This window comes from Mustela putorius, unplaced genomic scaffold (assembly GCF_011764305.1).
Source record: "Mustela putorius furo isolate JIRA1106 unplaced genomic scaffold, ASM1176430v1.1 tig00003909_pilon_pilon_pilon, whole genome shotgun sequence".
Lineage (NCBI taxonomy): Eukaryota > Metazoa > Chordata > Mammalia > Carnivora > Mustelidae > Mustela > Mustela putorius.
The window spans coordinates 9,178,652-9,202,034 of NW_025422057.1; the positions used below are offsets into that span (position 1 = coordinate 9,178,652).

Consider the following 23,383-nt stretch of genomic DNA (forward strand, 5'->3'; position numbering starts at 1 on the left):
TGTAAGGAGGTCCAAAGATCCTGACAGGTAAATACAGCCTGTCGCCCTAAACCAGAATGTTCTAAAGGAGAGCGCTGGGCCAATGTCGTCAGCTATTAACATCAATGCCACATCGCGTATTGTTGGTAATTGCACTGTGATCACATTAAAAAGTTCTTTTTATCAGCAAATAAACACGGAAGCATTTAGGAGGAACTGTAGCTGGTGTAGGTACCCTGCCCCCAGAGGCTTCAGGAGCAAGATGTGGGTACGAAACTCCACACTGATGCAGATAATTGAGCAAATAGCAGAGATTGAACAAAACAGGGTAAAGGGTATATAAATATTCTTTGTGCCATTCTCACTATTTTAAGTTTGAAATTATTTTCAAATAGACTATTTTTAAAAATACTTTTCACTTGTGACAAACCCAGAAAGTCCTTTTGACTTCGTTAATGGCATGTCTAGAAATTTAATGTGGGAAAATAGTCCGAGATAGACACACGTACATTGAAGGAGATCAACACGATACTGTATTTATATTGGTAATATACTAGAAATAACCTAAAAGGTCAAGCACTGGGGATGTTTCCATGAATGACTCGAAGGACCAGAAGGAGCCAGCCAGAAACCAGGCATTTCGGGCAGGAGGGAGAGCACACCTGTGGGTGGCAGGTGCTCAGCGGGGCTGGAGTCTCAGGTGGTCCCATGGATGTCTCGTGGCTGCTGAGACGGAGGGACAGATGCGCGCACCAGAGGCCCTTGGGCTAGAGACGTTCTCAGTGGGGGTCAAGAGCAGACACAAGACCCTGAGTTAGAGGTCCCTGCAGTGGTGCAGAGAACACATCTAGGCTCTGGCTGGTGCCCAAGAAGAGAAGCCCATAGAGATGGGCTGGGTCCTGGAGTGTTACTGACGCGCTCGGGGTGAAGGCCAAGTGGGTGTGGAAGGGTTCCCAAGGTTCTAGCTTGAGCAGCTGCTGAAGGAACACAGGGCGGGGCCCCAAGAGTTGGCTGTTAGCTCAAGCTGTCAGCTCAAATGCATGTCTGGGTCAGAGCTGTTCCGGTCAGGGCTAAAGATAGAAACTGACTTAGGATAAGAGGTTTTATTTTCTGTTTTCTAATTTTCTCTATTTTCCCTTTACCACCATGAATGTGTATTAATGTTGTCAGGATTTTTTTAATTACTTAGGCAATTTTTGAATTAGTTACCATGTGGGTAACGAGACAGCGGGCACCCAGAGCGTCCCTAACCCAGTGAAGGAGTGTGAAGGGATCCATCCCCACTACCCCCCAGCACTCCACCTGGGGCGGACTGGCCAGGATGGCGGGGAGTTTGGGAAGGAGCGGGTGCTGAACACTGGGCCTGGCCATCAGGGGTATGGGGGTGCCCCGCTTGAGCACCTCCCTTCTGGGACCAACCCTACTGCCCCAGGATCCCCCCAGGGACAACTCCTGGTCCCACACACATCACCCCTCGGGACCAGCTCTGACCTGGGGGACCGAAGCACTTTGTGGAGCAGCTCCTGTGGGATTTTCCGGAGGTGGATCTGCGTCCCCACCAGAGGGACCAAGTTCATTTCCAGCCACTTCTCACAGGCAGTGGTGAGCTGCTCTTCCTTATACTGAGGATAAGAAAAGCCAATGCGTTAAGAGATCCCCGAACTCCCAGCGCCCTCTGCTGGCCTGTGACGACACTACAAGCGGGCTCCCAGGTGTGTCCTGCTGTAGACACACTCAAACCTTTTCTTCCAAACACACAAAATGCAGCAGATAACATTTTTGGAATGTTTGCTATGCTCCTGGCCATGCACCAGGTTGATTTAAGTTAATATTCACCATAATCCTGTGTGGTCGGTTCCTTATTATCCCTATTTTTACTGATGGAGAAACTGAGGCCCCAAGATTGCTGCTCTTGCCAACAATCCAAAAACCAGCAAGTGGCAGAGCTGGGAGCAAACCCTGGTGGTGTGACCACAGGGTGGCACGCTGAAACCACTGATCGTGGAAGGGCCTGCAGGTGTACCCCAAAGGGAGGCTGGTCCAAAGAAAACAACAACATTCTCCCAGGGATGGACCTGGACAAGGTCTTAGCACCCCTTGCATGTCCTCGGAGTGACAGTCCTTCCCAAGCCAAAGAGTGGCTGAGAAATGCTGACCAGAATGCAGAGATGCTGCCCGATGGAGTGAAGGTGAGGGCACTGCATTATCTTTGACAAAAGAGGCAGTGAGTGCCTTCTTAGAGGCCATCGCAAGGGCACTCTGACATGCCGATTGTGCACGGACTGAACTTGGCAGTCAGATGGACCTGTTTCCAGGTCAATGGCGGCCTCACAGAGGAAGGCTGGGATCAGGCCTGGGGTTCGAGCCCAGCACCGCAACTCAGAACTGACCCTGCTCTGTTTGCTCCCCTCCTTGGGTCTCAGTGTTCTCCTCTGATAATGTGACCCTTATGATGACATCATTTATTCCCAGTAGACACAGTGACTGGCCCCAGGCAGGGAGACACACATAATTTCACCTGACTCCAACAAGAATGTCCTGGAAGATTGCCTGCTATTTTGGGTGAGAAAAGCTGTGCTTTTATTTGTCTTCCTAATTTTTCAGGCTTTTTAATTTCTCATTTAAAAAAATTTGGTTTTAAAATGTCCTTTTAAACAAAAGTCATTTTTAAAATTGTTTCTTTGGCAAAATAAAATATTGGTACAGTTAAGTGAGTGCTTTCAGATAGGTCTGCTTTTTTTTTTTTTTTTTTTTTTTTTTTTTTTTTTGGAGCTGGGCCTGATGGGTAAAATCCCAGAGCCTGAGGTGCTCCCGAAGTTCCCCAGGTGTGATGAGCTCGGTCCAGGTTATCCTCACCTTGCAGCCAGCCAGGTAGAAGTCCTTGATGGTGCTCGGCATGAGTCCATTCATCATCATGGCCACACATCTGCAGAGAGAGTAATGTGGTTCTTGGAGACCCCCAGGCAGAGAACTCGGCAACCCCAGAGGTTTGCATCAACTCCAGGATGGTAGCAGGGGTGGAACCGAGGTGTGAAAGGGCGTGTGCAGAAGGTGCTGGTCCTGCCCCCAACCAGGCCCTGTGTTCTTCAGGTGCTGGCTTTTGGCAGTGAGACATGCAAGCAGAATTAGCGGGGTTTGGAGTTGGGGTACAGAAACTGGTGCTCCAGGAGGCTGACATGTTCACGTGTGCCCCCCTTCTCATGGTCATACTCATTGGCCAGGCTGAACTGGAATGGTCTGGACTGGAATGACCACAGGCTTCCCCAGATTGGGGGACACAAAGCAAGCCTAAAGCATGCACATACGTCTACTCACACAGCAAGCAGGATCACAGCTGTGCCACTGCAGGTGTGCAATGCACAAAACCAAGGACCAGTACCAGCTGGAACCTCCAGGCACACACCACACCCCCCGAACACTGGATACCTCGGCGGTGTGGGATCCAGACCTAAGCAGCCACGGGGGTGATTTTGCACTTGGCCAGGAGCTCAACTGAGATGGTCTTCGAGGTCTCATCCAGCACCTGGATTTGTGATGCTATCAGAGTAACCCAGGGCATTTCTGTTCCACTATACGCTACACACACACACAAACACACACACACACACACTGAGGCATGTGCTGCCACATCCTGGCCAACTGTACCATCAGCCTCTCAAAGGCAGGTGAGAGCCAGCCCAGTGGCATGCCTGGCCCACTTGGATCCGACCTGTGACACCCACCACAATTATCTGAAGAATCTTGAGCAAGACCCCTCTGCCCCAGGCAGGCTGAGGTTTGCTCATCTGGGTAATGAGGGCTTATCATCTCCAAAGCCCTTGCTACTCTGACCGTTAAAGCAAGTCATGGAGTGGAGGAAGGAAAATGAAGCACTGGTCATTCTTAGCTCAGCCCCAGATTGCCAACACCAGGGCTCCGAGAGTGAGCTGCGGCTAAGAATTTGGGCCCAAGGTAGGGCAGCTGGGGCTGATAGACAGAGGCTGCAGACCCTGCTCCAAGAGGAGGCAGACCTTCCAGCTTTCAGGTCAGAGATATCAGAGAACCAGGAATCAGGAAGCCGTGATATTGTTCTCATTATGGCGATGTGGGGCTGTAAATGGGTGGTGCAGGCCATGAACGGGGCATGGGAAATCCCAGCAAAAGCCAGGCCTTGCTCCAGTGGAGTTAGCCCCAGAGCCCACACAGCCCAGCTCTGCCTACACCTCTGGTCTCCCACCTCCCACAGCCACCCACCCTGCAGATCAGGCCAAGATGACATGCTGGAGTCCAGACTCTGGTCCCCTTGGCTGTCACGTCCAGGCCTCTGAGAGCCTGCAGCCCTCAGCTCACAGGGCGTCTGCCTCCCTAATAAGACTTCTTGAGACTCCGGATCACGTGTCTGGCTGGAGTCATTTCGGATGCCCCAAGAATGAGATACTGGCTCAGAACTGTCTTTGGGGTAGAATCTGGCTGTTTGGAGTCTCCAGAAATTAACTTGAAAATAGCACAAGTCTGGAGAGATCCTGCCCTGCCCTCTCCAGGGCAGCTGATGTCCTCTCTTGATCAGGACAGGAAGTTCTTGCATTCTTTCATCTCCTCGGATAAAGATCCCGAGGCAGAGAGTGGAACAAGTCAGACAGACCGTCGCTGCCCTGAATCCTTCTCTGTGTGGAATCGCCTCAGGTGCTATAAAATCAGAGTTCGACGATACCAGCTCGATGCTCAGGATGTGAGGGCAGTAGGCACACATCCCAGGAAAAGCCCGAGGGAAGCGACAAAATATTCTAGAAAAAGCGAATCCCATCAATGATTTTCCATTTGGTTCACTCACCCTTTCATAAATGTTACTGGAATGGGGCAGTGCTGCAGGACACTGAAAAGGGAAGACCTAAGAACTGTTCTGGTTAATCACAGGGACCTGTTTACTTGAAATTAATCATACGTAACACAAATGTTCCGTTTGGGATCCCCATCCTTCGTTCCACTTTGCTCATTTCCTGTGCCCTGGAGACCTGTGGGGCAAGAAGCTCTAGAGAGCGGGGACTCTGACCCTCTGGTCCTCACGGTTCCCAGTGTCCTGAAGACACCCGAGGCATCGTTCATAAAGGAGCAGATGAGTGACTGAAGGTGTGTTGGATCAAAATGACCGGTCACTGGCCCCCAGAAAACCCGGCCTCACTAAGTGCCCCTTCAGGGAGGGGAGCAGGAAGGCTTCATTCCATGGCAAGTGGTGATGTCACCACCCCACCTGAGCAAAGCAGAAACGGACAGTGTTGGGGTCCAGGTTCTGCGGCCCCTCGACCTCCTGCAAGCTCTGGCTGCTCTCCTGCGGCCTTGAGCAAGTCACTCACCTCACAAGGGCTCAGTTTCCTTGTCTGTGAAGTGGACATAGTCACGTACCACCTCCCAGGACCGCAGGGAGGATGAACGAGGTCACCCTGGCCAGGAGCTGAGGGCAGTGACTGACTGTGCCCGATGCTCCTGCTCAGAGCACAGCCCCTCACGCCCGACAAAGTCCTGGAAATGTAATGAGCCCCAGTTCACAGCTGAAACCACTGAGGCACACGAAGAGCAAGGATCACCTTACCACAGGGTTGAGCACAGCCCTGGCTGCTTACACCCTAGGTTTGCTGTTGGCTCTGCAGAAAAAAGTCTAATGAAAACCGGGAGCCTGAGTGGCTCGGTCAGTTGAGCGTCTCTTGATTTTGGCTCTGGTCATGGTCTCAGTCCGCCCGCGGAGGTGTGCGCGGTCAGGGAGAGGCTGGTCAGCGACCAGCGAGCGCGCTGAACTGACAAGCAAGCAGGGTGGGCGGCCCGGGGGAGGCTGGAAGGCGCTCGCTGCTGGGGCGGACGCTCAGCCGTGAGCACAGCACGTGCAAGTGCACTCACACCTGTGCTCGGTGCAGAGAAACCCAGCTCTCCTCGTCCACGGAGAGAAACGGTCTATGAATGGGCCAGGAGGCCCCCCTCTACCTCGCCCAGGGCTGGTCCGGGCCCCGCGCCTTGCCAGGCTTCTTACCTCTGAAACAGGCTGCTGAGCTGGAGAATGTGCGCGGAAGCCAGCACGCCTAGCACGTCGTTCGAGTTGATCTCCACCTCGCTCAGGTAGAGGTTCTTCAGGGCCGTGGCGAAGGCTGGCGGAGCAGCAGCCGAGAGAGAAAGCCGTCATCTCGGGGCTCTGCACCCTGCGTCCCTTACCTGGGGGTGCCCTCCCCGCTGGACATTCAAGTGTCCTGGGGCTGGCTGGGCAGAGATGCCCTTAGAGGAAATGAACCTGCTCGGCCCTGAGCGCAGATCCACAGCCCGGGCTCCCACCCATCCCAAAGGAGTTGAGGATGAAGCCGAGAAAAGCCGGCTCCTGCTGAAAGAACGCTGCCCTAATCCCATCCTGGCGTCTGTGCCTCAGGGGTCCTCCGCGCCCGGGCCCTGTGTGCTGTGCAGGGAGGTGTCTGCCCCAAAATGTACAAACACTGTGTGCGTGTGCGTGCACTTTGTTCTCTGGAGAGGACGCTTAGCTTACAGCAGACTTTCCTCAGAGTCTTCAAAAAGGCTAAGGACTCCTGGCAAGAGCCCGGCTGATGTCATGTTGGAGAACTGAGCTCCTGTGACCCGGGAGCAGAGGGATGGGGCTTATTCTAAGTCCGTCTACCTGGTCCCATTCAGCACGGCAGCCCAGCCCCGTGCTCTCCGAGGACAGCTGGCCTGGCCAGGGCTTTCCGGGGCTGGTGTCCTGACCTGTAGGTCCGCACACCGTGACAGCACGCAGCTGCTTTAAGACAACCCTCTGTCTCTTTTCCCAGGTGGCAGGCAGGAGTGGGAGAGGGTGAGCCCAGCGAGGGAGGGGCGTGTGCACAGCTGCCCGGGAAGGGCAGGCCGAGGGCTTCCCTGTCATCGGGTCGGTCTGACCCAACACCTGTTGCTTTTTTTCCTCCTCGGCATCCTCCACGCCTCTCTTCCAGGGATGAGCACCTCTCTCTAGCACCTTCTCTGCTCCGCACAGCTATCTTCAACAAGGACTGAACGCCATGTGCCACTTGTTTGTTCTATTGTTTCTAAATCTAGCAGGGCTGCAGCCGCCCTGGCATTTCAGCACAAGAAGACAGGTGTAACTTACCAACTTTAGTGACCAGGGGGTCATTGATCTTCAAGGAAATGATCATCTTCTTTATGGGGGGTCTTTCCTTGACATTCCCACGCAAGTGGGCTGGTAAAGGAAACAGAATGGGGACGTCAGGACCCGACAGTTGTGGTGAATTGTGTAGGATACAGCGTGAGGTCCCCTGGCCCTTTGTACAGCCTTGACCTTGGCATTCCCCACACCACGTGTTGTTTCTGCTTGCTTGTTTAGGGGATGCTTTTTTGAAATGATTATTTAGAAACAGCTGAAGACTCCCAAGGAGGGGCAAAGCCAGTTCGGAGCTCTCGTGCCCCCTCGGCCGCCTTTCCTGCGCATCTTCCTGAGACACCGCGGCGGCCAGGGCTGGGAAACGGATGCTGTCAGTGCAGGAGATATTTTTTACTGGCCCCTGCCTCTCTCCCTCTCTGTCTCCCCTCTCTTCCCTCTCTCTCCTCAGGCCATGAGCAGTTGGAGGGCAAGAGCCGGGCCTTGTTCCCTCTGCGCCCCCAGCCCTCAGCCCAGATCTGGTAGGAGACGGGACGACAGACACCACCTGCTAAAGGGTGCGCATGGGACAGACGCAACCGCCTAGTAGCTGTCAGAGCTTTGCCCCACAGACGTCCAAGGACCCCCGTCATTAAGGGCTCCCAGGAGGCAGGGAAGGGGCTGCCTGGTTCACCACCCACCTCCCCCGACCACTCACACTTATTCTAAAATGTGAGTTACAACACCCACAGCTCTCATGTCTCCAGGGACATCCCAAGCCTTTGGCACAAAGCCAAAGGCCTCTAACGGACCCAAGCTCACTGGCTCACTGGACCCCAAAACTGCCTTCTTGTTGTTCCATAGAAGAGCCACAGGGCTCCATACCCCCCCATCAGAGACCCACCTGACTCCATACGAAAGGTAGCACCCAACACTACCTTCCCCCTAAGTGGCTTTCCTTTTCCTCCCAGACCCACCGTTACTACCACCTGTTGCCACGTCGTGTCTCTGTTGGGCGGGCGCACTGGATGGCTTCCTCGCCACTCCCTCCCCAGGCCCCGACACCGTCTTGCACACACTGGTCCTCAGTAAACGTCGCCCGAATTACCGGAATGAGACTCTATCAGAACCCCAAGCCTCCCGAGCTCAAGGTTCTGGGTAATGAAAAATGACACGAGGCAGGATCCAAGAAAGGATGTCACACGGCGAACCACAGAGACCACAGAGCAAAGGGGGAGAACAAACATCCATTCGGTCGTCGTCGGGAGAGCAGGGCTGTTGAGCCTCCCCTCACCGTCTCCCCTCACCTGGCTCCGTCCACGCTCCCATTCAGCAAATATTTACTGAGCATCTGCTGAATGTCAGGCCCTGTTCTCCGCTCTGACTCCTGGTCCTCCAGGATTTCAAGACCGCCTCCCGCCTGCGCGAGGCACTCTGTCGCTCACCCGCCCTGGGGCACAGCCCAGGCCGTCCGGTGGCAGCTCCCATCATGCTGCTCCTCACACTCTGTCCTTGTTTTGGGTTGCCTTGTCCACCCCCCAGCCCAGCCCCCGACACCGAGTTCCTAGCACGACGCCCAGGCTAAGTTCAGCGCTCAACATTTGTTGAGGGAAGAAAGGAAAAATATCTGCTAGGTCAGTCAGTGGAAGTCAGAATTTCAGCACAGCCTGTTTTACCAAAAACCTCAAAATCAAACAGGAAAGTAATAATCCAGTCATGTGTTTCGGAAGTACTCTGAAACCAAGTGGTTCCTTTTTACTAAAAGAGTACCATTTCCTTTTGGGGCTTCCTCCTAGAGAATAAAGGGTCCTGGGGGTTGCCTGGGTGGCTCAGTGGGCTAAGCCTCTGCCTTCAGCTCAGGTCATGATCCCAGGGTCCTGGGATCGAGCCCCACATCGGGCTCTCGGCTTGGCAGGGAGCCTGCTTCCTCCTCTCTCTCTCTGCCTGGCTTTGTGCCTACTTGTGATCTCCGTCTGTCAAATAAATAAAATAATATTAATAATAAAAAGAATAAAGGGGTCTCGCTGAAGCGCAGCTCATCCCGGACTCTCGGTGGCAGGAACATGACCAGCTGGGACAGCCGTGTGGCCAGGGCAGGGCCGCTGGCGCGGGGCTGCCTTTGCACGGCGCCCACTGCTCCAAGACGGCAGCACACAAGGCAGTAGCTGCGAGACCATCTAAACTGTCATTGTGGGGCACCTGGGTGGCTCAGTGGGTTAAGCCGCTGCCTTCGGCTCGGGTCATGGTCTCAGGGTCCTGGGATCGAGCCCCGCATCAGGCTCTCTGCTCCGCGGGGAGCCTGCTTCCCTCTCTCTCTCTCTCTCTGCCTGCCTCTCTGCCTACTTGTGATCTCTGTCTGTCGAATAAATAAATAAAATCTTTAAAAATAAATAAATAAATAAACTGTCATTGTGAGCACATCCAGCTATCACAGGAGCACAAAGCCGGGTGACCATGTCCCCGGAACAGTACGGGCACACAGTTCCCAGGACCAGACGCAGACCCTGAGCGTTCTGACAGTGTGGGCAGCAGGGGTCTTCATCTCTGCACTGACGCAGTTGCCCCCCAGGCAGGCCCAGCCTCCAGCAGGGGACTTGGAGCCGACGGGCTGTGTTAGCAGGGGCCAGCCTTTTCAGTGAGACCCTTCTAGAATGATAAAAACCAAATCATTAACAGTAAGTCCATCTTCTCTTTCCAAATTCTCTTGGTTTTCAATGCATTCATGTCTGGATCTCCATGGCCTTTCCTTGGGGGCCTGGGGAGTGTTCCGACCTGGGCACAGGGGACACGCCGGGAGGAGCTTGGTCCCACTCTCAAAGACACTGGGACCATGAGAGACTATGGACTCTGAAAAACAATCTGAGGTTTTGAAGGGGTGGGGTGTGGCAGGTCAGGGTACCAGGTGATGGGTATTATAGAGGGCACAGATTGCATGGAGCTCTGGGTGTGGTGCAAAAACAATGAATACTGTTATGCTGAAAATAAAAAATAAATAAAAAAAAAAAGACACTGGGACAAACGCTTGGAAAGAGCAAAGGAGATTGTCGAGTGAGTGTGAAGGTCGTCCCAGTGCTGGGGGAAAGCCGCAGCCTGCTCTCAGCTCCCAGCTCGGCGGGGAAGGGCTGAGTCAGAGGCCTTGTGGCCGGGCTGATTCCGGCTGGCAGCCGGGCCCTCTCTCCAGGCTCAGGGTGGGGCAGCAGCTGGGGGGCTGGCCAGCCTGTCTGGCTCTGGAATAACAGAGCTTTGCTGCCACATCCTGGAAATGTAGCCTTATCCTGACTGGTCTGCTGGTTGGCTTTGAAAACCTTGAACTTTCCATACCTGTTTAGAGCCATCCTGAAATGATGCCCATCTGTTACCCAAAGAAGGCTATGTGTCCGGAGAAGAACTTAGGGGACAAAGAGGGGAGCCTGGGGGTTACTAGAGTTGAAAAAGGAGAAAAGGAAAGAAAGAAGTGGCCCAAATACTTTACGTAATGACGCGAAGTTAAGAAAAGAGAAACCAAACCAAAAGAAACATAACCTCGACATTCACATGAAACCTCTAACCAGCATCCTGGGCTAGAGGTCAGAACTATGCCTTCCTTCCAAAGAGCCATCCAGAAGACTCAACACAACTGTTTGCTCCTCTCTAAGAAGTAGGTAGAGTCTCCATTTCTGCTGGCTAGGCAGGATTGGGTTGTTAGGAGAAAAATAAATGACATCTCCTGAGCACCTAATATGAGCCAGGCATTGTTCTAGAACCTCTCAGCTCTACCGTCTCCAGGCTTCAACGCAGCATAGTGAGAACGATTATTCCCATGTTATAGCTGCAGACCAAGGTTAAATCTGTGATGAGGTCACACCATGGGCTTTGCTCATCTCTGCCAGAGTGACCTTAGTCCCCAGAGAGATGACCATACGCCAAGCTGGGGACCCTCAAACCAGATGGCATTTGGAGATCTGTGGAGGGCACCCGTAAGAAAATACCTCGCAGAAGCCTCTCCAGTTCCTTTGTGGGGCTTGTGGTGCCCTGGGCCAGTGCCATCAGGAAGAGCTTGGCCAAGGTCTCCGACTGGAAAAGCTGGGGCTGGTGGAGTTGCCATTTGGAGCCCAGACAGGTGAGAATCACGTCTATGGAGAGAACGCGGTGATGAGTAAGCGGTTTCGTGGCGCCCCTTCCAAGAGACCGGTCAACTCCCACCCGCCATCTCGTCGCAGTCACAGAGCAGATGGGCAGGTGGCTTTGCTGGGCTGCTCCAGGAACAAAGCAATGAAGACCGCGTGGGTCTCAGGTCACTCACTGGCCCCCAACGGATACAGTGAGCGGCCTCACAAGGTAACATAGATGGAGAAAAGTATCCAAGAGCAGCTGACGCATAGCTGTAGGACTTCGGAGGCACATGGGCTGCCCTCCCGCTGGGGAACTGGAATGGCTTCACTGGGAAGGGACACTGGCTGGGACACGTTTGGGGACTTCACCGTGCCCTCCCGTTACAGTGTTTCTCACCCTTGGCACTCTCTGTATTTGGGGCCGCCGTGTCATGGGGCTGTTCTGTGCCTTGTAGGTTACTTAGCCACATCCCTGGCCTCTACCCAGAGGATGCCAGGAACACCCTCCCCACTAAGTCGTGACGATCCCGAATGTCTCTAGGCATCGCCAAATCTCCCCTGGGAAAGGATCTCGCTACCCAGTCCCTTGTTGAAGCTACTGGCCACTGGTGCTTAGTTATCGGCCACCTGAAAAGTGACAGTCAAGTGCAGCTCCAAGGCCCATCCCCAGGAGGCAGAGACCTTGTGAGCCTCACTTTCCTCGAGGGAATGGGGAGCCCCAGAAAACCCAGCTCACAGGTGTGAAACAGGATTACAGAGTAAAGGAAGCTTTTTGCAAACTGTAAGGGGCTTTATGCACAGGGCTTTATCTCGTCCTTGGATAGCATAGGTGATTAAAGAGAGAGCCTTTGACAGGAGGCCAGATGGAGGATCCAAGGATAGGTCAGGTGAGGCGGGAGGGGCCGTGGGCAAGAGACCTCTGCAGGCTGAACTCCTGTCAGCGCAGAGCTGGGGGAGGAGGGTGGTGCTCGCCCATCTCCCAAACCCTTAACCTCAGTGTTGGATGAGACTTTGAGAGCCCCATCCACTTGTTAATGACCTTGCCATTACTTTGCCTGAGTGAGCGCAGGCATCTCCTGTCATTAACATTGTGATTCACCAGCCCTATGATACTGTTTCAGGCTGGGTTCAGAATGTGGGCTCGCATCTCAAATCTCGGGTCACCGCATGACGAAAGTATCCCACCCGTTAGGGTGATTTTAGGCAGGAGCAGCATGGGGAAAGCGTGTCTTCTCCCCAGACACCCACAGCTGCCTTTACAGGGGCACATGCATGGGAGACGTCACTCCCAATCCCAGAAGTCTTTTCCCTAAGCCGGGAGATGTTCTCAGACTACTTCTCAGGGCCTCCAGTCAACCAGAACCCACAGGCAAGGAAATCAATTAGCCTCCCCTGGGGAAGAAGGCTGGCTCTGACCTCAGGCAGCTTATTTTAAAAAAAAAAACTCCTTTAAGGCGCGCCTGGGTGGCTCAGTCAGTTGAGTGGCTGACTCTTGATTTTGGCTCAGGGCATAATCTCAGGGTCAAAAGATCGAGTCCCACAGCCTCTGCCCTCAGCCGGGAGTTTGAGGATTCTCTCCTTCTACCTCTTTACTCTCCCTCTTTAGAATAAATAAACAAATCTTAAAAAACAACAACAATAACAATAACAAAACCTCCTTTACGGAGCAGAACTGTCCAGGCCTGGTGAGGTTCAGTGAGCCTTTGCCCAGCAGAACAGACCTAGCCTGGTTCCTCATTCTCAATCAGGAAAGTCCTCTTGGACAAGTGCAGAGGTGATGTCCAGCTCATGACTGGTTAGAGCGAAAAGAGACAGAGAAGAGCCACCCATGCTTGATGGGGCTTCTGTTTAGTCTTCATTCCAAACGCTGTTTATTTACATCAGCATGTTTGTCTTCCCTGTGGCCATTAGCATATAAAAATGTGTTTGCCAAGCCTGGCTCCATTCATCATCCCATGGTGTGTCTGACAAATATTTACAGCGCCTGTTTGTAGTTACACGGTGTACAGTGGACAGAAACTGGGACTTACAGACCAGTGACCTGGCCTAGTGTCTGGTTTCCTTCTCTCGAAACCACAGCTGGCCCTGAGTGAAGTGGCATTTGATCATATCCACTGGTGACAAGCACTCACCTGCCTCCCCACTTGGGATGGTCTTGTTCTTCAAGTTCCCCGAGAAAATTTTCTGGATTTGTGAAATGCATAACCTCCAGGGAAAATACAAACAGAAGAATCAGGAGTTAACACTGACCTTCTTTGCCAACTGCCACACGCATCATTCTAGCTTAAGTGTTCCTATGCCATCCATTCATCTAGCTTAGGTCTAGTCTTAGGTCACCATTTGTCTGCTGCTTTGATTATCTGTAAGCTTTGTGATTATCTGGCTCGAACACCCATTCCCGTTTTCAGTTTGCCGATAGGCTTTCCCGAGAAGGTAGTTGGAATTATATCCAGTTGCCTGAATGACTCCTCTCTCGGTGAATGTCTAAAACAATGTCTAGCATAGAGTAAGTATTCCATAAACACCTGCTAGAGAAAGCAAGAGAGGGTTCTGGGCACTTCTGGGAAGTGACTCACTGACACTTCTGTTTAGGGGACATGCATGCCACAGTCTTGAAGTGTCCGGAAACTAAACTCAGATTTTATGCCAAACCAACCCTGCTCTTTCTCCAGTAAATGGTACCACTAGCCTCCAGTTGCCCAGGCCAGCAGGCTGACTGTTGTCACATCGGATCACTCGCCTAGATCTGACAAATAGCAGATGTCCCTGCCCCCTTCCTGCTGTGAGCCGCATCCAAGCCATTATTATCTCCCTGAAATCGTGGCCAGTCTCCAGTCTCCAGGAAGCTCCCCTCAGATACACAGTTGATGCCGCAGCTTGAGAACCGTGTGCAACGCACATCTGCTCTCACCTCTCTCATGCTGAGAATCCTTCCGTGTCTTCCTGGGGCTTTTGGGGGAAGCCCACACTCCTCAGCATGGTTCAACCCTCTACCATCCCTGCTCTAGCCCTTCTCAACAGACTGAAGCCACCATCTCTCACTTCCATTCTCTTGCACCCACAGCACCCGCTGCCCTGAGTGCTGTCCTCCTGGCCTCGTCACTTGATGAGCTCCTACTCTCACCCTCGTAGATGAGCTCAGCTGTGGCTTTCTCTGGGGACACCAAGCGAGTGGTCCTTCCACTGACCGCCTGGAACTCCCCCCATCGGAGCTCCTTCTATTGTGTCTTGCGGTCACCTGTTTGCTCATGTGTCCTCCACTCAAGGCTCTGCATTCCACAAAGACAGATCTGGCATTTATTCGTCGCAGGAACCCCAGCATGGGCACCATGCAAGTGCTCAATAAGTATCTATTCAATGATTGAATGATGACAAAGGTAAGATACCTTCTCATGAACACTGACTTCGTCCCGTTGAGCAAGGACATGAAACACAGTTTGAGTCACATAGTCCCAGCTTGAAGACAGTCCATCCCAAGAAAGCCAGCTGGCCAAAGGACACTGGATGACCACATCTGGTCCGTGTCACTTTTACCATGCTGTTTTCCAAGGGTTCCAAGAACCCTCGTGGCCAGGGTACATGGAGGGGGGCCTGGGTGGGGGAAACCATGTCCAGAATAACACTGACCACAACCTGCCCTTTCCAAGTGGAGAGGGTAGCTACTAGTGACTCAGCCCCAGAAAGGCCGTGAGAGCTTGAGGTATTTATCCAACAGGAGTAGTGGACCTGACCCAAGCTAGCCTCAATCCTTCTGGTGGCTTGGGTCACACGTCTAGTAAGAGTTGGCCAAGGTCAGGGGTTCAGACTGTGATCTCAAAATGGAGCAATGGACTTTGGAAACTGTGGGCAATGCCCATGAGCTCAACTACCCTCATAAACATCAGTGTCGTCGGCGGAGCCAGACAACAGAAGTGACCTCATCGCCTTCTCCTGGTGTCATGGGTCCTCGCCAAGATATACCATCTACCATGCGGGCTCTGCAGATTCCAAGGGCTAGGTTTATTTTAGGACCATTGGAAAAGGTAATGGACTAAATGGCATCTGTGAGCTGTCCTCTTCATTCTTTGGGACTAGACAGCCTGGGATAAAGTAGCATGTGGGAAAACTGGGAGCATGCTAGTAGGTTGGGGACTCGGTCTCCCCAGTCATGACCCACGATGGAGAAACAAGAGGGGGAGGGAGAAATTCCCTACGTGTCTCATGGATGGAAGGACTTCCTGCAGCCAACTGTCCAAAGGGCTTTTGGCTTCATACTGGCAAGTCCAATTTGATGTCCTGCCCTTGACTTTGAGTTGGGCCATGTGGCTTGCCTTGATCTTAGCGGATGTGATGTGGCTAGAAGTTTGGAAAGCACTTGTGCCCCTGGGCTTGCCTTTGTCCTCTGCCATTATCAGCATGAGAGCACACCCAGCGAGTCGACCATCTCAGGAGGAAGGTGAGAAGAGCCTGGGTCCGCTGACCACATACCATGAGTGATCGGCCGTCCCAGAGTACGTCCTTGCCCCAGCCGGCCTCTGGACGCACGGCTTCCTAGCGTCACCAAGGAGAGAGGCGCACTGTGCCACCCGAGTGGGTAGGCCAGGTGCCTTGCTTTGGGGGAAGGTGGTAAAAGGCAGAATGAAAAATGGGGCTGTTGGCTGGCAAGAGCACAGGGCCGGCACACCCCAAAATGAAATCACCAGGACCATTAACTAAAACTTGCTCAGGTGAATAAAATCTCCATTTATACATCATCTACTGTTCGCTAGACACGGCACTAAGCATTTGCAAGGGATCGGCTGATTTAATCCTCAAGATAACGCTTCCAGAAAGATGCTCTTATCACCATTTCACAGGTGAGGAATCGGGCTCAGAGAGGTTACTCCACTGGCTAAAGGTTACAGTTAGTAAATGGAGGAGAAGGAACTCTAACCCTGTCTGACATGTTACTTTTAATAGTCCTGATTCCCAGCACGACTGCCACCACCCTCTGGCTTCTGTGCCTCGCCTCTCAGGCCACCCCCAACCCCCAGTTTAGCTCAGCGATCGCACAGACCGAGTCCCGGAGACGTCTGCTCCTACCGCCCAGCCACACTCATCAGCTTTCTGGATCAGTTTGCTTACACTCCTGCCATTGAGGAACACCATGCATTTTAACCCTAAGGCTTCTTCAAGGCCCTAACCAGACAAAAAATAAAATCAATATACAATAGAAAACAAATTCAAGATAGTTTAAGGCTAACATCCTAAATGGTAACTCCCAGCACTCACCTTTTCTAATCCGGGGTCATCCGAGAATTAAGGCGCCAACCACAGATGGATTTAATTTACCCAAGTGTGTGGAGGAGAGTCGCCGGGGAGCGGGGTGGGGATTGGAGCAGGGCTGGCCTGGGACTACCAGCTCAGCCAATAGGGAGCGAGCGGCTCCTCTGTGCCCGGTGCTTTCCAGGCACAGGCTGTGTGCTCACGAGCCGGGTACCAGCGCCCAGGAGGAAATGGCACCAAATGCCTTGGGAAGGAGGGAGGAGCCAGCTTGCCACACACGGGGTGTCACAGACATCTCAGACATCCTCAGGGGAAGTGGTGACCCTGAAGGCTGGTACCAACAGCAGCCCAGATGAGCCCATCTGCCCAGGGGGAGCAGCCCAACCACCCGGCCCTTCCCAGAAAAGCTTGTCCGGCCCCCGCCCCCACCAGGGCCATCCCGGCCGCCATGGCCTTTGATCACCCTACCTGTCTGGGTTCTTCAAAACTTCTTCAAAGTCCACGTTCAAAGCCTTGCACATCTGGGAAAGTCCCAGCAGGTCCCCGGAGAAAGCCTCTCTGGGAAAACGCCACCGATTGGTCGAGCCAACCATCCGGCGCTCCAGCCGAGCTCTGTGCTGCTTGGGGGGCAAAGGCAGGCAGAAAGTCCTTTCTGAACCTCTCCCAAAGGCCAGGTTTTCCAACGTGTACATCAGAAAGAAAATCAAGACACATTTGAAAACACTGGCTGATTTTCAAACATGGCCAGGGTTTCTCAGGAGCCATCCTCTCAAGGCCAATATTGTACTCCGTAGACAGAGGGGTTCAAGGAACATAGTAATTAGGATCTAGAACAGAAGGTTCCAGAGACAACAGGTCAGGAGGCAAGACTCTGTCTTTGCGGGCGGTGCTCAGGAGCCCACGGGGTGGGGGGGACAGGATGACATTTCAAGAGACTCTTCCTTACGTGTTTATCCTCACTGGGGGTTCGGAGAGACACCAAACTGAGAGATCCTAGGTGGGGACTGTTTTTCTCTCTTCTTGTTGTAAGAGACACAAAACGTAACATTCCCCGTTTTATCCATTTCATCACATACCACTGAGGGGCATTTGGTGCATTTACAAAGTTGCACAGCGATCGCCACCATCCAGTTGGGGGCATTTTCGTTCCCCCAAAAGGAAACCTTGTAGCCATCAGGCCCTCGCTCCTAACGCCTTCCCCCAGCTCCTGGCAACCCGCCATCCGCTCCCCGCTTCTATGCATTCGCTCTGCTGGACATTTATATAAATGGAATCAGACATGTGAGCTTTTAGCCTTGGCTCCTTTCCCTTAGCATCATGTTTTCCATGTTCGTCCCTGTGGGAGCAGGTATCAGAACTTCATTCCCTGTTAGGGCTGAATAATATTCCAGGCTGTGGAGAGACCACATTTTGTCTGTCCATCCATCATCTCCTGGACAACTGTGTCCTTTCTACCTCTTGGTGATTGTGAGAAATCCTGCTGTGAACGTTTGTGTACAAGTTCTTGTTTGAGCACTCGTTTTCAGTTCTTTGGGGTCTATACCCAGGAGTGGAGAGCTGGGCCACTGGGCAGGGACTTTGACTTAGATGTTTCCTTGAGGTCCTCAGGCTCAGCAGCCTCCTTAAGGGAACAGTAGAAGGTTCAGCGTGGCTGGGAGCCTCAGACTTGGTGGCTCGAGGAAAGCTAGCCGGAAAAGGTGTACCACGAGGGACCCGGAGATATGGGTGTGGTTGTCCCTAAGCCAAGCCAGTCCCTGGCAGGGTGATAGGGAGACCAGGGGCCAGGGAATGGAGAATTTAAGGTCAAATCTTGTTATTGCCACTGAAGGGTTGTATGGCCTTGGGCAAGTCATTTAACATTTTGAGGCTTTTGGTCCTCATCTGAGGATGGCCCTGGCAGCAGTGATGATGTCAAAATGACAAGAGGAAGTCTGGGAACTAGATTTCAGTGTCTGGAATATGGCGGGCGATCGAACAGTGTGGAGTGTGAATCTGATGCAGTCCTGTGGGTGCTGGGCTCTGACAGGAGGGTCAGCCAATAGAGCTTGGAGTCAGGAGTTGTACACAACCCGTCCCCTCGAGTAAACGCGGCGACAGAGCTGTAAGCTGGTGCTTCCACCGCTCGCCAGGAGCCCACGCTACTCACCAGATGCAGCATTTTCATGAACGGTCGTGGTGATGACACCCAGGGGAGGGTGGAAGAAACACCTGGAAGACAAAAGAGGTAAGGTTGACATTTTCAAAAACTCTCCAGAGGGGCTCTTCAAACAGGGGATTGGCCTGAAGAGCCTGTATTTTGCCACAAAATAAGTAATAGGGGTAAACTTCCAGGGTGGGTTATTTGTCAAATCGAGAGTCTCTCTGACTTTTTAAAGCCCACCGGGAGAATGACCGTTCTCTGCTCTTGCGCCGGAAATGTGGCTCAGGAAAAGCCAAATGGGAGATGAGCCACCACGCTTCGCCCCTTTGCCAGGAACCGAGGTCTCTAAGTGGGCTGCTCAGATCATCTGCTACTCGCGATGGTCCCCGGCTTCCAGGCCCCCTGCCCCCAGCCTGGAGCCCCCGCAGCCCTTCCCTGCCTAGTCCAGGCAGCGCAGGGCCCTGGGGATGCCCCGGGATGGCCTCCGTCTCTAACAGGGATGAACAGCGCTGGCCGTACTCACGGATCCAAAGCCTCCTCGCAGCCCTGGGCAGGGGGTGTTCACAAGAGAAGCGGGTTGAACAGAGGCAGTTCCGTGGCCTTGGTCTCGGAGTGACAGGATCGCTGCGGGCCGCTCGCCTTCTCACCCTGAATCCTGGGAGCGCTCATGACATGCGGGGGCTCGCCCTGTTCTTCTTAGAGGCCAAGGTGCCTTGGCAGGAGAGCTTGCCCTTGGTTTCCCAATTGTGGGCACCATGGCAACCGGAGGAAAGGTTCTGAGCACTTCCTGTTCCTGGCCCGTCTCAGCAGGGCTGGGGGCTGCGGGCAGGGTGGCGTCTCGCAGGCTGCACCTGCCCTCTTGCCCCAACAGTGCCGTGTTTCCTCCCAGCACCAGAGGTAACCTGGAGGATCCGCTCAAAGGGCCTCAGGCAGTGTCCAGCCCCAAGTCCGCAGGCCTCCTCTGTCACGTGAGAGGATTGTTCCGGAAGGTTCTCAGATTCCTGCCAGGTTGGGCATTCTGGGTGATCTATTTCTGGCTCGGGCATTCAGATATGTTTGGACAAAAATATCTAAATAAGAATTAGAGAGTTTTACATTATTAAAACTATGCCTCGTGATTTATTTTGTGGAGAGATGATTTTTAGTCCGCTCTCTCCAGGAACAAAGATCTGCCTAAAAGTCAAGAGTTTTCATGCCGGGGGGCCACGGTGGAAATTTCCAGGGGCTCAGTGACCTGATCTGTAAAGCCCAGGCCCCAGACTAACCCGGAGGTGGAGAGCTGGAGACACATCCACGATGCCTGGAATCTTGGTCCATCAAAGTCTCAGACCTCCAGCCCCGGGCTCCCCGAAATCCCAGCCACAGCAAGAACCACCAGGAGTCGGTGCAGCTCGTGTGACCCGGGACTGGCTTCCCCCAGGCTCCTCATGGGCAGCCTTTCCCGAGTCGTATAAACTATGCAGGGAAACAGGAAGGTAAGTGCTTTGCCTACTTGCAGCTGAGTCCCAGAAGCCATAACACCCTCCAAAGACAGGAGGCTTCTCTAAACGTCCGTCCCTCCTCACCCTCTGATCTGTGCTTCTCCCTTTCCTGGCACCCACACTCCCTTGCTGCTCCCTTCCCTCCACTCCGAACTTTTCTCAGCTACCTGTCCCTGGAATGTAGGCCCCCATGGAAGGTTTCAGGGAGAGAGTTTGAAATACCTTGTCATGGACCATGTTGTCCACCGCAGGCAAGCGCAGGAACACCCTCCAGGCACCACCGCTGGGGCACCGCTGAGAGCTGGGCCTTGCGCGCCCTCTAGTGGCCACTCGATGGAAGCATCCCAGGGTGCCATGCTCCCCATTCCTAAGCAGGACCTTGGCCTTGGCTGTGTCTATCTCTCCCTGTAGAGTCTGACCTCAGGGATTCCAGGCCTTCAGCTCATCCCCAAAGCCCTCTGCACATGCATTCCCCATAGAGCTCCGGGGAGCTGAGCTATTAGGCAAAGGCAAAGCCAACTAACACAAATAAGTGGAAATGACTCCCAGCAGGTTTCCCTAAAGGCCTTTTCCAAGTGGTACCCAGTGTTCCAGAATATATGCCCCAGAATATATGGGCCCAGACAAGCCAGACATCCCAAGAACAAAGAATTTCAGACACCAAACTCCACTGAGCACAGCTCTCAGCTAGAACCACCTTGTACCAAAATCTCCCATGCCAGTTACAGGGGGATTCTGGTGGGATATCCATCTTCTTGAACATTCCAGGGACGAGCTGCTTCCTAGCTTATGAGAGCCCATTTCAGCTCACTTCATCCAGTCACCCATATGGGGACAGAGTGAAGTACAGAGTCAAGAACTCCTAATTCCGACCCTGGTTCTGGCACTGACTAGCTATGTGTGACCTTGGACATGACCTTCACCTCCCTGAGTGGAAAGTTGACCCAGAGGCTTGGGATCCTGGTGGGTTAGAAGGTCTTACCCTCAGAACCTGAATGCTGGCTCTAAGGACCCTCATTTTAAAAGACTCAGAGGCCAGGACACTGTGTGTATGCAGCGGGAGGCTCCTGTGAGTCGCCAAATCTGGACTGCCTGGCTCCCCAGGAAAGAGGGGGCACCTATGCACCAGGGTCTAGGCTGCAGGGGATGGGGTGGGATGGGGATCCTGGAGTCGAAGTCTCTGGCTGAGGCAGTGCACGAGCCTGAAGACGGGCAGGGGCTTCCACCAAGAAGCAGAGAGTGGGTCCTGTCCTTGAACTGTGTCCTATATGGCCAGGAGTGGGGTAGTCTCAGTGCCAAATGAGGAGCCCTGGATTGGCTATGACCCTGGCCACTGACTTGCCATGTGAGCTAGGGGCAGCCTTCTCTCTGGCTCTGGGCTTCACTCGCTCATCTGTACAACAGAGCTCACACGGAACAATTCCTCAGCTCTGTTCCTGCTCATCCCATCATTCCCAGGCTCCCAGGTTGGTACAACCAGGGCTGGGGGAGGGGTGGGGTGACGACAAAGCGTACTGGCCTAGGGCTAGTCCCATCCACACCTTTAAACAGAGCTTGAGGGTCAAGTTTGTGGTGGGGTTGGGGATAAAATGAGAGCTCAGCGGAGGATGAGAACCACCTGTGCACCGTTCTACCCCTGGGACGTTATTCACGTGCAATTGCTTTAAATTTATCTTATTGATGAAGTAACATTTGGGCATGCTGATTTATTTCTAACACGCATTCCATTCACTACATAACTATTTTTAAAAGTCCTTTGTGAGCTGTCCCGGAAAATCATCTTTCTGGATATGCACTGTACTTGTGGACATTGGTTTCTGCCCTTAGGAGGCTCGCAGGGTCAGGGGGATGGACAAGCCAAAGGTCAAGCTCAGTCCGCCCAGGAATGCACAGGAGGGTGGCCATCTGCTGTAAGCATGTCCGTGTGTTCTGCTGCTTGACATCTTGACGTCGTGCTGACCAGGGGGACTGTCTGACCTGCTCAGGGTTAGCCAGTTCCTAGAGCCAGTAAAGCAGCTGCCTATTAGCGAGTTCCCACCTGCAAACCAGCCAACCCAGAGCCCACATCCCCATCACCTCTTTTATTGGCTTTCACATTCAGGGCTGCTGTCCCCCAACCCTGATCACCCCAGGGCCAGAGAGCCCCTCCGGCTCAGAGCCTACTGAGATGATGTCAACTAGCCGACCCCAAGCTGATGGACTCCCCTCACCTCTTGCTTCCCTCGGGAACCACAGTGGAGTCCCTTATTCACATCTTCCCCCTCTCCTCTGTCTCAGGACCAACACTGGTGCTTCCCTACGTGATCCTGCCTGGCACGGCATACCCTCTTCTCCGGGGAACTGTGAGACACCAGCTGTCCTCAATGACACTTGTCTCCTGGACTGTGGGCCTCATCATGCCTGAGTAATAATAAAACCCACATTTAAAAACACTGACCCAGGCCTGGGGGTTCAAGGAGGGCTCCTTGGAGGGAGTGGCATCAACAATGAGCCTTCAGGGAGTGGGCTGGGGAGACCAGATGATGGGGCGGGGGTGGGTGTCCCCGGTAGAGGGATCAGGACCTACTAAAGAAATGACCGTGCGCCTCACTGCACCGTAGGGAATGGGGGGAGGAGCTTTGTCTAGCCCCACCTCGTTGACCTCCACGTTGTGTTCCCCACTCCTAATAAACCCCAAAGATGTGAATTCTCTGTATTCTGCCCTTGATGCTCCAGCCAAGGGGACGCAGGAGCCCGGCCACATGCAGCAGCCTGGGGAGAGGCCACAGGTCCGCTGAGGGCAACACATGAAGACCAGGCAGAGTGGATCCCCTCACTCACACCCACCCAACACTGCGCCCCCCGGGGAGCCCCACGGCCATTCCCAGCTACTGGACCAACAGCAAGGTTTTGTCACCCATGAACACAGGAGCAGAGCCAGCCCGGGCTCAGGGCAGGGCTGCCGACCAGTCTAAGGACGGAATGGCTGTGAGGACCCCTGCGGGCTCGGGGGCCGCACTCCCTGCCCTGTGCCTTCTCTGGCCGCCGCTGTCTGACGGGCGCCCTTACGCAGGAAGCTGTCGGCCAGAGCGATGCTAGGGACGTCGCAGGCACGGAAGAGCCGAGGCCCGTCCGGGCTGCCCCATCTCCCGGCCGTGTGGCTCCATCAAATCCCCAGGCTTTTAACCTCCAGGAGCCTCTGCTTCCTTCTTGTAAAATAGAAGTAACAGCAGCCCTTATTCACCAGATTGTCTCAAGGCCAGAGGGCGCAAACCCCAGGCAAGCCCCGGCGCCTCGAATGTAACAGCCTTTTCCTCCTGCCCACCCTGCCTGCCCTGCCCGTGCGCACTCCTGCACCCTGCCCTAGTCAGAACACCCACCCTGCCTG

The 23,383-nt window shown here is 53.7% G+C and overlaps 1 protein-coding gene across 5 annotated transcripts in view; it reads right to left on the bottom strand.

Moving 5' to 3' along the window:
* The window catches only part of BTBD16 (BTB domain containing 16), a 44,136-nt gene extending 24,742 nt beyond the window's left edge, over window positions 1-19,394 (bottom strand). For 4 of the 5 annotated variants that reach the window (XM_045068852.1, XM_045068851.1, XM_045068850.1 and 1 more), the window contains exons 1-9: window positions 19,059-19,394; window positions 18,542-18,603; window positions 16,864-17,015; window positions 13,284-13,357; window positions 11,029-11,172; window positions 7,073-7,162; window positions 5,978-6,092; window positions 2,836-2,905; window positions 1,471-1,601 (exon numbers count right to left, since the gene is read on the bottom strand). In XM_045068852.1, the coding sequence (XP_044924787.1) occupies window positions 1,471-1,601; window positions 2,836-2,905; window positions 5,978-6,092; window positions 7,073-7,162; window positions 11,029-11,172; window positions 13,284-13,357; window positions 16,864-17,015; window positions 18,542-18,559 (794 nt within the window). In that variant the 5' untranslated portion in view covers window positions 18,560-18,603; window positions 19,059-19,394. The remainder of the gene's footprint in view (window positions 1-1,470; window positions 1,602-2,835; window positions 2,906-5,977; window positions 6,093-7,072; window positions 7,163-11,028; window positions 11,173-13,283; window positions 13,358-16,863; window positions 17,016-18,541; window positions 18,604-19,058) is intronic. The other variant, XM_045068849.1, reaches the window with a different exon arrangement.
* Window positions 19,395-23,383: the final 3,989 nt, after the last annotated feature.